The sequence below is a fragment of the Cynocephalus volans genome, chromosome 17, assembly GCF_027409185.1.
Source record: "Cynocephalus volans isolate mCynVol1 chromosome 17, mCynVol1.pri, whole genome shotgun sequence".
Taxonomy (NCBI): domain Eukaryota; kingdom Metazoa; phylum Chordata; class Mammalia; order Dermoptera; family Cynocephalidae; genus Cynocephalus; species Cynocephalus volans.
The window spans coordinates 13,939,250-13,953,975 of record NC_084476.1 but is presented as its reverse complement, the minus strand read 5'-3'; the positions used below and the strand labels follow the sequence as shown (position 1 = coordinate 13,953,975).

The window sequence follows — 14,726 nt, the reverse complement described above, 5'->3', positions numbered from 1 at the left end:
CTTTATCAAAGATCACAGAATGAATGTGTGAGCCGATTTGAGATTAGTAACTAAGCCTTTGAATAGCAAAATTGGACTTTTGGTTCTTTTATGCCTTGCTTTCTGACAAAACTGAGGTTTATCTACTTATTTCCCAGTGGCTCAGCTTTTATACTGAAGACTAGTAAAATTACTGTTTGAACCATTTACATTTATATTTTCACTGCAATAGAATGAAAATATGGGAACTGTAGATCATCAGTAATTTATTTGTCTTTAATTTTTTGATCATGTAGGGATTTCTCAAGCACAAATTGTCATTCCCTAAGCATACTCTCTTGAAGACTTAAATCTCCCACAGAAAAAGGTCCCAGACTGTCTAAAGTAGCTTTGTATAACTGACAAATCAAGTGGGGCCTATTGGAATTGTTGCAGTAAAGAGAAATGAGGGATTTAAATTTAGAAATAGAAAATTGAGATTAGGAAATGACTCTGAATATTGCCTTTGGAACATTTTGTCCTTTTGTTTCATAAATGCAGTTTTGCTCTCAAGGAAATAGCTTGTTGCCAATTCTACCATATAAGTTGTTACCTTTATTTGATATATTTAGAAAAGCCAAATATTATTCCAGTATGCTTCTTTTGCACATGAATAGTAGGTATGCTCTTAGAATTCTTTGGGCTGAGAAAAGTAGAACAACTACTTGTTTTTTAAATTATTGTTTCTTTTTCAAAGTTTAACTCTAGGTGGATCAGAGTTTATTTAGAAAGCTGAAAGTGGGGTGGGGGAATATTTACACTCACTGGGTGCTTACTAATTGGCAGGAACTGTGATGTGAGAATTAAATGAGATAATTCTTGTAAAAACCACATGATACAGTGCCTGAAGTACATATAATGCATGTCCAATAATCATATCATATAATCTCAATGAACCCTTATAACAGTCCTCTGAGATAGATATTAACATCCTTATTTTAGAGATGAGACAGCTGTGGTTTCCAGAGTTTAACTTGCTCACAGCTACAGAATTAGTATCAGAGCCATGTCCCAAACCCAGGTCTGTCTTATGTGGGCCCAAGTATGGCTTACTAAGTTCAATTGCATAGGCTGCTCACAGTACAGTCCTAGGAAGTGCCATTCAAATAGTCTGTGCTGTGAACGGTGCCTCCTGGAATTGTGCCACATACCAGCTCTGAGTGCCAATTTTTTTTTGTTACTACTACCCTGCTTTGTAAGCAGAATTATTAGTAAATTATTCACCGTACGGTTTCTGTCTTATGTTTACAGTAGCTGCTAAATGCTAAATTGGCAACTTTATGCTTATTCTTTTCTTTCTCAGTTCATGACTGTTTCCTGAAGAACTGTTCCTTCTTTTTAATGTAGATTACACAGAGATGAACACATATCTAAATGTGACCCTTAGTTCTAGTATCCATAAATACTTGTTTTGCTTTTTTATCTTTATATTTGTGCTAAATTACATTAGGAGTCTGTGTTGGACTTCAAAATAAAGTTTATTGTATCTTGTAGCATGTTCTTTGGTTTGTCTACAATTCTTATTTTAAATGTTAAACTTTAATGACACTTGCTCAGAATAATAGGAAATGATGGTTTTCCTTTTCGTCTTTAAGTAGACAAAGCCAAAATTATTCAGATTTCTTTTTCTGTAATTAAGCCCAAGTTTGTAGAATATCCAATATCCAAATTGGATCAAATCAAGCTGCTTTGGCTTCTCATTCTTTGCATTTATAAAATTCAGTTCAGTAAACATGTATTTCTTATGTATTCTGTACTAGTCACTATCAGAAGTTTGGGGGACATAAAGATAATTTAAGAAACATCCTCTGCTCAGTCTGGTTCAAGGGGCCCACTAAACAAATATGTTTATAATATTTAAAAAATAATAAAAATAAACATAAAAGTTTATATGTTTATAATATAAAGCTTTATTAAAAAATGGCTAAAATAACTTTACCATTTGCATTCCCACCAGCAATGTGTAAGAGTTTTCCAGTTGCTCCACATCCTTGCCAGCTCTTGGGGTATTGTCAGGGTTTTGTTTTTTGTTGTTTTGTTTTTAATTTTATCCATTCTTAGAGGTGTATAGAGATATCCTCTTGTGGTTTCAATTTCCCTACTGGCTCATGATGTTGAGTTTCATCTCGTATGCTTATTTGCCATCTGTATATCTTCTCTGGTGAAATGCCCGTCTTTTTATTGGGTTGCTTGTTTTCATATTATTGAGTTGTTAGAGTTCTGTATGTATTCTGGATACAAGTCCTTCCAGATATATGATTTGCAGATATTTTCTCCAAGTCTGTGCCTTGTCTTTTAATTCTCTCATTTTTTTTTTCCCCAGTGGCTGGCCAGCGTGGGGATTTGAACCCTTGACCTTGGTGTTATCAGCACTGCTCTACTGAGTGCAGCCCAGTTTTTTGTGTTTGTTTTGTTTTGTTGGTGGCTGTCTGGTACAGGGACCAAACACTGGGCCTTGGTGTTATCAGCACCCACTCTAACTGAGATAACCTGCCAGCCCTATTTTCTTAACAGTGTCTTTTGAGCAGAAGTTTTTAATTTTGATAACGTTCATTTCCTCAGTTTTTAATTTTATAGTTCATACTTTTTATGTCCTAAGAAATGATTGTGTCCCAAGATCACAAAGATTTCTCCTACATTTTCTTCTGTAAGTTTTATAGTTTTAGTATGCGTTTAGGTCTGTGATGCATTTTGAGTTAATTTTTATATGTGATGTGAAATACTGGTTGAGATTCATGTTCTTGCATAGAGATGTCAGGTTAATTGTTCCAGAACCATTTGTTTTATTTTTTTTATTATCTTTTTCCATTGAATTACCTTGCCAACTTTGTTGAAAATCAGTTGGCCATATATGCACATCTATTTCTGTACTCTGTTCTGTTCCATTGATCTACGTGTCTGCACTTTCACACTCTCTTGATTACTTTACCTGAAATCACATTTATTTTAGAGGTGATTGTGGTATCTGTTAGGAATGCCATTGGCAGCAAGGAAGAGAAAACCCTACTAATAGTGGGTTTATTTTTCTGCTATAACAAGAAGTCTGGAGATAAGGAGTTGCTTGTTTGTTTAAGCTGTTCATCAGAGGTCAACAGACACCACCTGCTGTCCTAATCTGGCCTGCTACTGGTTTTTGTAAATAAAGTTTAATTGAAACATAGCTACATACATTGTGTTTGTAGCTGCCTTCATGCTACAAAGGTAGAGTACCTGTGACAGAAACAAAATATATGGCTTGCAAAGCCTAAAATATTTATTATGTGTACCTTTACAGAAAAAGTTCCCCAACTTCTGATCTGTACCATTAAGGACCCAATTTCTTTTCCTTATTTACTCAAATCATTTCTGGCTTATTGACCTTTTATTCTGATGTCATCCCACTGTCACAAGGTGTCCACCATGGTTCCATATTCAGTTTCCAAAGCTAGAAGAAGAGGGGAAAGGGGATGGAACCAGTCATGCTTGTTTCTTTTACCAGGAAAAGCAACAGTTTTCTAGAAGCCTCCCCAGCCAACTTCTGTTTACATCTCAGTGACTAAACTTATGTGGTATGGGAGGCTTGAGAATGAAATACTTTTTCAGCTTCACTAGTGGAGGTAGGCAAATGCTAAAAGTAAAGATCAGTGGCAGCCAGTCCTTTCATCATAATGAGCCATTCATGCATGAAAATATTAGAAAATAAATGAACTGTGTAAGTCCTAGTCCAGTGATTCTTAAACTTTATGTAAACATCTCATGGGATGCTGGTTTAAAAAGTAGATTCTTGGAGCCCATGCACAGAGGTATTTCTTGAGTGGAACCAAAGGATTTGCATTTTCAAAAAGTGCCAAAGGTCATTTCAGTGCCTCTGGAAAATACTGTGTTGGCATTTTAGTTTGGGATTTCGATCTGAGGCAGTGTTTCTCAATCCTGGTTGTGTATCAGAATCACCTGCGAAGGTTCTTAAAGATGCATATGTCCAGGCTCTTTTCTCTAAGACTGAGTTAGTTGTGAGGATGTGAGGTAAGGCACAGAGGGAGGAGCAGGTATTTTAATTTTAACAAGCTCCCTAGTAGTATTGTTAATTCTATTTCAGTCAGAGTTAAAAACCATTAATCTTAGACTCTTTCTCAGAGTGCAGTCCCCCGACTAGCAGCATCACCATCTCCAGGGAATTTTTTAGAAATGCAAATCATCAGGCCCCACCCCAGACTTACTTAATTGGACAACTCATTTAAGGAAGAGTTAAGGAAATTGAATAGTTGACGACAACTCTGGAAAGAGCTGAAAACAATTTCAATTTCCTTAACTCTGGAAAGAATGCAAGATAAATGTGTAAACACAAAAGACAAATGTATAAACATGTTTTCTTTCACGGTTTGGCACGTTTCTGTGACTGGGGAATGTATGGCTAGGCAATTCATAACTAAAGCCAAAACGTTTCATTAACTTAGTTACACTAAGTTTTCCATTTGTATTGTCAGGGCTAGGGCCCACAGACCCTTCAGACCCATTGTACAGACTAGGTCAGCAGACCCCTCACATGCCAGGCTGGGTCACCAGACCCCTCACACACAGGTCCACGCTAGGTAATTGGGAAAGATCACAGGAGCCATTGGCAGATTACATAAGCTCAGTCCTCAGCAGTAGCAGCAGCAGCTGAAGTGAAGTAACAGCGGCAGTGGACTCTTGGGGCATTTGGGGGCACTGGCAGCAACAGCCTCCAGCAGCAGTAGTGGCCTTCCTGGGGGTATCCCGGGGGCGGGGGGGCCACTGTGGATCAGAGCCATTTGTCCTTTATACTCAAGTCCATAACCCAGGACACCTGGGTGCACATGCACAATTACATTAGACAATAACCAACTATAGACACCTGGGCGCATGTGCATATTTACATCAAATGTTCAGCAAGATTCTGAACATCTGAGGGGCCCTGACCATTTTCATATATTTTCCCTACAGGGAATACATTTCAATGTAGGCATCCTATCCAACAGAAAACTTGGGTTTACTTACTTCATATGCCAAAGAGCAAAACGGTACTTCATAACGTGTAAAATATATCTTTCTTCAATTTATTTCATCTTCCCAGTTATAATTACTAATTGCTTAAACATGAAGTCTAATAGCTTTTCTCCACCTGTTTTCAGGAAGCTGTTAAATTTCCTACTATATGTTATTTCTCTTTGAGTTTAGGTTCAATTAGGCTGTCTTTTGTTTATACCAGGTGATACAGTATTTATTCTCCAGTTTTGAAAGAAAAAGAGGTTAATTGGAAACTAAGTACTAGTTTGTTTTTTCAGTGCTTTAAAAACTTAAAAGCAGAACTTCCGAAAAAAGAAATTTGATTGCACTTGTGGATGTATAGAATCAGGCTTATCAAAGAGTTAAAATTACTAGACCCACTGTAGTTCCATTAGCAATAATTTCTTTTTTTTTTTTTTTTTAAAGATGACCGGTAAGGGGATCTCAACCCTTGGCTTGGTGTTGTCAGCACCACGCTCAGCCAGTGAGCAAACCGGCCATCCCTATATAGGATCCGAACCCGTGGCCTTGGTGTTATCAGCACCGCACTCTACCGAGTGAGCCACGGGCCGGCCCATTAGCAATAATTTCAAACATAAAATGAATTTCACAGAAACAGTGTAATTGAAGCCAATGGGCCTTTATTTCCAAGGCAAGAATAACTGAAGAGTTAGAACTTCCTTGGGAAATTATCAGCAAAAAAAGACTATTTCTCAATCATAATTTACAGCCCAAGAGACTTGAAGTTTATAGTTATAAAAGCTCAAAACAATAAGAGATGTTTGAACTGGGTTTCTTGGTAGCTCAGAGGTACATCTGTTATTGAAATTTTCCTTCCTAACATTAACAATCTCATAGCTCTACCCATTTTAACTTTTTTTAACTTTTTGTTAGGTGTTTGGTCTTCATAAATCCTACAAAGTCAGACCCACCTTTATTCCTCATGATTTCCTTTTTCTAAATTAATTCTTTTGTTAATTTTTCTAATATTTCTTGGATAAGCATTTAGTGACAATACTGGGTTTTGTCACTTGTTTTCCTTAGCATTGGGCAGGCTCCACTTGATTTTGTACTTGTTTACTTCCTTGTTGAGCAACTAATAATAAACCATCATGACTTCCTAAAAAATACTTCACATTATTGAAATAGGATGCTTTTATTCCTCAGGACTATTTTATACATACATTTCAACTTTTCTAAAATGTCTCAGAACCTTAAGAACCTGTTTATATCAGAGAAGTCTTCCTTAGAAGTATAGGAGGCTTACTTATAGCAGGAGTGGTAAAATACGTATGGAAACTTATTGCCTAATAGGTATGTTTCTGTTGATAACTTCTAGAATGAAGCACATTATTCCTTTTTCTTAAGGGTAAGAGAAGCTACTAAAATTATTCCTTTTAAAAGCATTATTTCTCATCAAACAAATAAAATTACAAATGTTTTAATTGTTTAGGGCACTTAAATAACATTGGCAGGTTATCACATATATTTCTGTAATTCTCAAATTCACTAGGCACTTTTTTTTGGAAAAACTAAGTTAAGAGAGCAGCTGCAGCCCTCGTGTCGCAGATCTTGATTTATTCTATTTTTACAAAACATTCAGAAGATGTCTTTGTATCAGAAGAAATGCGGATGATTTTCTTTAGAATGTGGATCCATTTTAATCAGTACTAGACTCTCTTTCTCACTTTGCTGACTTCATGTATTTGTGACCCTTAGATTGTAGGAAACGGAAGTGAACAGCAGCTGCAAAAAGAGCTAGCAGATGTGCTGATGGATCCTCCAGTGGACGACCAGCCAGTGGATAAGGAGCTTGCAAAAAGGTCACAACTGGATGGCGAAGGAGATGGGCCTCTTTCTAATCAACACTCAGCTTCATCCACCATTAACCCTGTGCTATTAGTAGGGCTTCAGAAACCAGAAATGAGCCTGCCAGTGAAACCTGGACAAGGAGGTTAGGATTGCTGCATTGCTTGCGTAACTGAAGGTTATTGTTTTTAATATTTGAGTGTCCACCCTGTACTAGGTTTGATTTAGAGCAAGCAAAAACCATTATCTATATTCTCTAGTATCTCCAAATTCTAGATCTAGGGGAATGTGGGAGGAGTAAATATATGTACCATTCTGATTTCCTTTTAAATGTATTTTGGTTATACCAAAGAAAGAGAAAGAGAAATAGTAGTTAAATGATGTTGAGGGAGTCTTTTTTCCAGAATGCTTAAAGATTTTTCCAGGAATAAAGGAATTTGAGTGCAATGTTAGAGAAATGGAGGTTTAATGCTTGAAAAATAGATGTTTACTCCAAGCCTGTATAGCTCTGTGGGAGTATTTGCCAAGTTGGAACAGGGAGACTAAACAAGGGACAGGAAAGGATAGCAAGAAAGTAGAAAGAGGACAGTTATAAGGGCTTATTTGGAAAAGTGGAGTGTTAAAACTATAGACGTTATTGGGAAAGGGAAAGCAAGGGAATTGAGAGAATGTAATGAAGTAGATCAGAAGAAGACAAATCAAAATGAAAAAAGAAAGAAAAACAGAAAAAAATGAAAAAAAACAAAGGACAAATCAGAGATAGGATTTTTCAGACTGGAAAATTACTAAATGTATGTTTGCCCTAAGTGTAAGTTATAAAGTCGAAACAAATTAGAAGAGGCAGAAAAATTAATCATATCTGAATCTCAGGTCACCTTTTAGGTTTGGGGATTGACTCTTAACAGTAATATCTAAAAATCTTGGTGTTACTGACAGAGTTCTAGTGTGAGAGTTCTGGCTTCCATGGGCATTTCTTCTGAGGTATGGCCTGTTATCTCATTAGTGTTTAATTTTAGAACCTAAATATTACTTGCAGATTTTTGCTTGCTATTCATGTCAACAAAACTTCAAACCCAAAATAATAATCTTCTTATTGTTTGTTTCTTTCAGATTCTGAAGTATCAAGTCCTTTTACACCTGTGGCTGACGAGGACAGTGTAGTTTTCAATAAACTGACCTATTTAGGCTGTGCCTCCGTGAATGCTCCCAGAAGTGAAGTGGAAGCCTTAAGAATGATGTCCATCTTAAGAAGCCAATGTCAGATTTCACTAGATGTAACTCTTTCAGTGCCGAATGTATCTGAAGGAACTGTGAGGTGAGACCAGCTCCTTGAAATCTTTGTAAGATTTACATCAGATCTCTGACTGTTGTTTTAAAAAGAAGCAATAGTGAATAAAATACTTTATTCATGTAATGTTTAATTTGTCTGGCACTCATGTTATGTCTTCCAAGGATTGTGACTCTAATGAAAAATGGTTGCTTCTTTGTAAAGGTATTTTGTACTCTCCCCACCTCAATCATGGGTAGCATGTTTGAAATTTAAATATTTTGGAGATGATTGAGATATATTGACCTGAGAGTCTCTCTAACACATTAGTTTATATGAGTATTTTCCTTGTTCCCCCAATAGAAATACTAGCTTGACATATTAGTTCAAAATGGAATTTCATGCTGATTTTGGAAATTACAGAAACCTGTTGGTAAATGTTAACTGTAATTCTCTAGAAATAGCGATTGTTTATACTAACTAGAACAAATAACAGTCATAGATAGCCAATCAGATATCTGTATCAACCAGCTAAATACAAAATTTCATAATAATCAGATGAGCACAACCGAAATAAAATAACTTTTTTCTATTACCAAAGATACATGCTTATTTCAGAAAAATCAGAGAACATAAACAAAAAGTCAAAGAAAACCCTAATGCCCTAATTCTGCTTTCCCGTTGATAAATACAGTCAACATCTTGACTTATTAATACAGTCTTTGTGTATTTGTATGTCTGTATGTGTGTATATACGTATACATGCATATACACACACGTATGTATGAATATATACACAAGGGTACTTCAAAAAGGTTATGGAAAAGAGAATTTAAAACAAATCCTTCCATGAACTTTTTGAAGACCCTGTCATGTGTATACGTAACAGGGTACTTCAGAAAGTTCATGGAATAATTCACATTGCATTTTATTTTTTATTTTATTTTATTTTATTTTTTTGTCTTTTTCCGTGACCGGCACTCAGCCAGGTAGTGCACCGGCCATTCCTTTATAGGATCCGAACCCACGGCGGGAGCATCGCCGTGCTCCCAGCGCCGCACTCTCCCGAGTGCGCCACGGGCTCGGCCCCACATTGCATTTTAATTCTGTTTTTCCATGAACTCTTTGGAGTATCCACATATATGCATGTATAATTATATAATTCTTAGAATCAACATTTGTTTTAACAGCAATGGAATTATGTATACCGTCTTGTAACATATTCTCTTCACTTAGTTCTATATCATGAACTTCTTTTCATATCAATACATATTAAAATTTTAATTTATGGCACATGCGTGGGTTACACATAACTCATTTCTTATGTTAAACATTTTAAGGTTTTTTTTCAGTGAGAAAAGCATTTGTAATATTCTTATATGGACACATAAGTGCTTTATAAGTAGGTATCTTTGAGCTCAATTTTTGTAGACTTTTAAAAATTTCCTTAGGATAAATTCCTAGAAGTAGATATAATGGGTTAAAGGTTTGCTTTTTTTTTTTATTGCTTTTGATATATTGCCAAATAGCCATCTAGAAGTATTGATCCAGTTTATAATTTTATCGGTAGTATATGAGAGTACACACGTTCCTCACCTCACAGTGGGCTTATATCCTGATAAACCTATCATAAGTTTAAAATATCATTAAGTCGAAAATGCATTTAATACCCCTATAAACCCATCATAAAGTCAAAAAATTATAAGTTTAATCTTTGTAAGTGGGGGACTGATTATATCTGCTTCTCAGTTCCCTCAGAAGCATTTTGGATTATCATGGTAACAGAATAGTAGCCATATGTTATAGTAGTAAGTTAAACAGTTAATCTGCATATGTAATCCTTCTCTTGAGTATTTAAGGAACTATTTCACAAAGACTCACAAATTCTAATTCTATTTATTAATGGAAAAATTTTAATAAAATTTGTTCAGCACTCATTTCTACATGTTTCTTAGTCAATACTCATTCCCGTAACTGAAACTATACTTTGTTCTAATGTATTTTAATTCTGTAAAAGAAGAGAGAAAACTAGTCTGGCTTGCCCCACATTTTCAGAGTTTTCATGAAAGTGCCTTTGAACCTGGGGTTAGATCCCCTTCCTAGGTATTTTTATTATGAGCAGGGCTCCCTGGGTTTTCCCCATCAGTGGCTCTGCCTGTGTAGTGTTGGAATTGTATAGTTTCATTTCAGGCCTTTCATACTTGTGTCCTTAGTGCCCTGAATAGAGTGAATGTTGAAATATAAATATTTGCTGAATGAGTAGATTTTGAATGAATGATTTCTCATTGATTTTTACTGAATGGCATTCTTTTGATTTTACCCATGATTTTTCCCCCTGAGGAGTTAACTATTTATATAATAGTCTCTCTCTCCTTATTTGCCATGAATCAAAAAAAAAAAAAAATCACTTATAATTTTATGTAAATTTCTCTCTAGACGTCATCTTCCTCAGAGAATTATAGTGATGATAAAATGAGTAATACTTGAGAGCATATTTGTAAACTGTAATACCATTAGCCAGTGATACTGTTAATGATGGGCATGGTTTAAAATCAAATCTTTGTTGAACAGAAAAAAAAAAGTTTCACTTTGAGAAAGAGCATCAGTTTTTTGAAAAAAAATTATCATTTTAAATAATGAAGCAGGTGAGGTCTTTTCTTAGGACATAATCAGAAGCAAACTTTCCTGATATATTTTGGTAGTTAATTTATCCATTGAGCTTTATTTAGTTACACATTATAAAAAGAGCATGTGCTTATTGATATTGTTTATACCTTTCTGCTTGCCTCCCTCAAACATGGGAATATATAGTTTTTAGTACCTTTGAATTATGTAATCAATAACTTCAGGACTCCACATATGACTTATTTATTAAAACGTAAGATTAATATAATCAGCATACCAAAAATGGCCTGTATGATCTTCTTGCTAGGAAGATGAGTCTTAAATTCTATTATGAATGTAGTGCGAGTTGTTCATAATTCCTTTAATATTTTTATATCTTTTTATTTCTGAATAGGCTCTTAGATCCTCAGACGAACACTGAAATAGCAAACTACCCTATCTACAAAATCCTGTTCTGTGTCAGAGGGCATGATGGAACTCCTGAAAGCGACTGCTTTGCTTTTACTGAAAGTCATTACAATGCAGAACTCTTCAGAATACATGTCTTCCGGTGTGAAATACAAGAAGCTGTAAGTCCTTAAAAAAATTAAATGATTATAGTATTTATTATGGTCACTTACAACCCAGATTAGGTTCTGTGCTAGTGCTTTAGTGATTCTAGCTTGATGGGCCAAAGCATAAATAAACTAAGAGTTTAATTAAGCAGAACTTTCTTATTGCTAAGAATGTCAGAGGATACCAGTTGGCTACTTCTTGATTGGGTTAGATGAGCATCCTGGTTCCAGCAGTGACACATCTGCAAACCGTTCTTTTAGATCTAAACTTGGTAAGACTTTTTTTTTTGGCGGTTGGCCGGTATAGGGATTGAACCCTGGACCTTGGTGTTATCAGCACTATTCTCTAACCAACTAAGCTAACTGGCCAGCCCTGTTAGGACTATTTTTTATTATAATAAATGTGTTCAGATGGTTTCTAACAATTTAGGAAATGATTTTTTTTCAGTTGGTTTCTTAGTGTTTAACAAAGATTTCTATTTTAAAATCCTTTTTCTGGCCATTTTTAGTATTGCTTGCTTTATAGGCCTAATAAATTAAGTAATTTACCAAAAGAAATAAGTGGGGGAAAGATGATTACTTCCCCAAAAGTAGGTAACCTTCCAGCCATAATAAAAGTATTTTATATCTTATAACAGCCCATTTCCTAACATGTCTGGTTGTAGGTAAGCCGGATACTTTACAGTTTTGCCACTGCCTTCCGCCGTTCTGCCAAGCAGACCCCACTTTCAGCCACTGCTGCACCCCAGACTCCTGACAGTGACATCTTTACCTTCTCTGTGTCTTTAGAAATTAAAGAAGATGATGGTAAAGGTTATTTTAGGTAGGGCATCTTATTTCATTCATTTTCTTTGAGTTTGTATTAACATGCTATATTATCTGTGGTTCAAAGGAAACTGTAGGTCAGGTTATATAACCTTCATACCATAAAATGATTTCTTTCATAGGGAGGGTTTTTTTTAAAGACATCTTAGTGATAAAGGAAAATAAATGAACAAATTTACAGAGGCAAGGTTTGAAGAATTTTAAAGCAATAAAAAAATTCTTCATGTGGGGAACATGCTTCTACCTTATTTTAGTCAAACTCTTAAGTAGCTGGATGGCTGCTGTAGGAACTGTGGCTGAAGCTATGTCAGCTGGATTTGTAGCTCTGTTTGTTTTGCTGTTTTTTGTTTTGGTTGGTTTACTTGTTTTAATAATGTAAAGATCTGAAGATTTTTGAAATCAAGTTTTACTGGTAAAGTTTTATCTGAACGCATTGGAAGGGGAGAAATGTGATCTGTGTGTGAAGTCTAACCTATATAAAGGGTTAGAAATAACTGGTTTTGGTTTCTAAGTAAAATGATAATTATTTGAGTGATGGAAAGAACCCTGGAATAGAAACCAAAACTTAGGTTTTAGTGTAATTATTACAACGATTAACAGTGTGACCTTTTCCAAGTTTCTTTACATCTCCTGGCAGTAGTTTATTTATTAAATGAGTGGCTAGACTCTTAATATCCTTTCTAACTTTAAAATTTTATGGTTGCAAAATGACTGATTTTTTTTTCTTTATATAGCCCATGTCACAAAATGGGTGTTTCTTAGGATCATAATCAATAGTTGCATATAAAAAATCTCTTTCCTCCATGATTACCTCATAAAATGGGTAAAATGAAATGATGTAAAAATACGAATGATTACTAATATTTTGCTTTTAAATTAAAAAGCACAGTGACTGATTTATTTGTTAGGAAAACTGCTAACTCTTGGTCTCCCTTCATACTTTGGAATTATCATGCCATCTGGTGGCCAATTTAGTGTACCGTGCAGCTTCAACTTTGATTTGAAGACTAAAGTTTGAGGCATTGTACTCTGTGCCTTATCTTTAAATACATTTCTCTTCTGAAAGCAACACTGTGGGGTAGTTTTAACTAAAGTGTGCTATTCCTGCCCTGGGAAGTGGAAATTATAATCTATAAACTTTTTAATCATTTTTTTAACTTTTAAGAAACAAAACACTTTCTTTGTATATTTATTCCTTTATTGAAGGGATATTTATGTAGTTCTGTCTGTAAATTCCAGTTATGAATAGCAATGATTACGATCTCTCAGAATAGAAAAACTGGAATAACTTCTCTCCCTTCTGAGATCAGGCATATTCAAGATAAGATCATCATAAACATTCCTATTCTATTTACCTTCATACCAAGGAGATGCTATTACAGAAAATTCCTGGATGGTTAGATTTACTTTTCATATTTGTTAGGGCTTTGTTCTTTTTTTGCTGTGTGGTTTCACTGAATTTGTAATTTATCATAAATACTGTAATTTGTCATAAGAACAACCTAATATGGTGCTGAAATAATTGAAAAATATGCCTTGCTTTGTCAGGTTTGAACTTAAATATAATTCCTTTTATTCAATAATCCTATAATATAGGTGGGAATTTATCCACAGAAATAATCACTAAGGTGCCCAAAGAGTTATCAACATGAATGTTCTCCTTAACATTATATATAATAGCAAAATTTAAAAAGTGGAAATTAAATGTTGAATAGCATAGTGTGGTTAAAATATGATGGTGTACTCATATGACTTACTCCTATCCAAGAGATACGTATGTGTAATTAACCGTATCACCAGTTTGATTGTGGTTTTACCATAACGTAAATATAGGCAAAGTACATTGGGGAGAATTAATGCTTTTCTTGTCTTTCCTAAAAAAATATAATTCATACATTGTTATAATTAGAAATGTGTATCTCAATTTAGTCCTTAGAAAGAGGAAGCATTTTATTTATACCACTCAAAACACTCCTTTTTGGTCTAATTTGATCAGCCAGGCAACCCCATGAGATAAGTTGGGTAGTTGATATTATGCTTATTTTAAAGGTAAAGAAATTTAGGGAAATTAAACCTGGACCTCAGTTTCTTAACTTGTATAATAGGAATTAAATATTAAATTCCCTCCTTGGATCCATTTAATAACATAGTCACAGGACCAGAAATATAATCTAGGCCCCTGACATTCAGTGAGGTAAACTTACACTGATTACATTCTTTACTCTGCTTCCCATTATTGCAGCCCTTCAGATTTAGGGCAGCAGAGACAAGTTTATATCTGTGGCTGTTGTTTTAAATTGCGGAGAGATAAGACTATATTTACTTAAACTTCAGTATCCACAGAACATACTGTTATATCTATAAACAGTTGAAAATTGAGACCCCTCTCTCTCCTTATAGGTAAAAATTCTGTCAGCCACAATTATTTAACATTTTGGAATGCACAATTTTTCTTTAAACGTGTTCATCATTTCTAGACTCCTTTGTTAAGATTCTTTGATTCTCTAAGTGTTATAAAATATTCTTGATTTGGTTACTGTATAAGTGCAGATGGGCTTCAAATTGATATTTCTTCAGAGCCACTTTTTAGTTTAAGTAGGTACTCAGAGCTTCAGCTAGCCATT

The 14,726-nt window shown here is 34.8% G+C and overlaps 1 protein-coding gene across 4 annotated transcripts in view; it reads left to right on the top strand.

The window, feature by feature from the left end:
• Nucleotides 1-14,726, top strand: part of RABGAP1 (RAB GTPase activating protein 1) — a 141,754-nt gene that overhangs the window by 26,608 nt on the left and 100,420 nt on the right. For 3 of the 4 annotated variants that reach the window (XM_063081806.1, XM_063081807.1, XM_063081808.1), the window contains 4 exons: nt 6,742-6,976; nt 7,942-8,146; nt 11,118-11,292; nt 11,943-12,100. In XM_063081806.1, coding sequence (XP_062937876.1) covers nt 6,742-6,976; nt 7,942-8,146; nt 11,118-11,292; nt 11,943-12,100 — 773 coding nt within the window. Of the gene's footprint in view, nt 1-6,741; nt 7,010-7,941; nt 8,147-11,117; nt 11,293-11,942; nt 12,101-14,726 lie in introns of those variants that run through there. The other variant, XM_063081809.1, reaches the window with a different exon arrangement.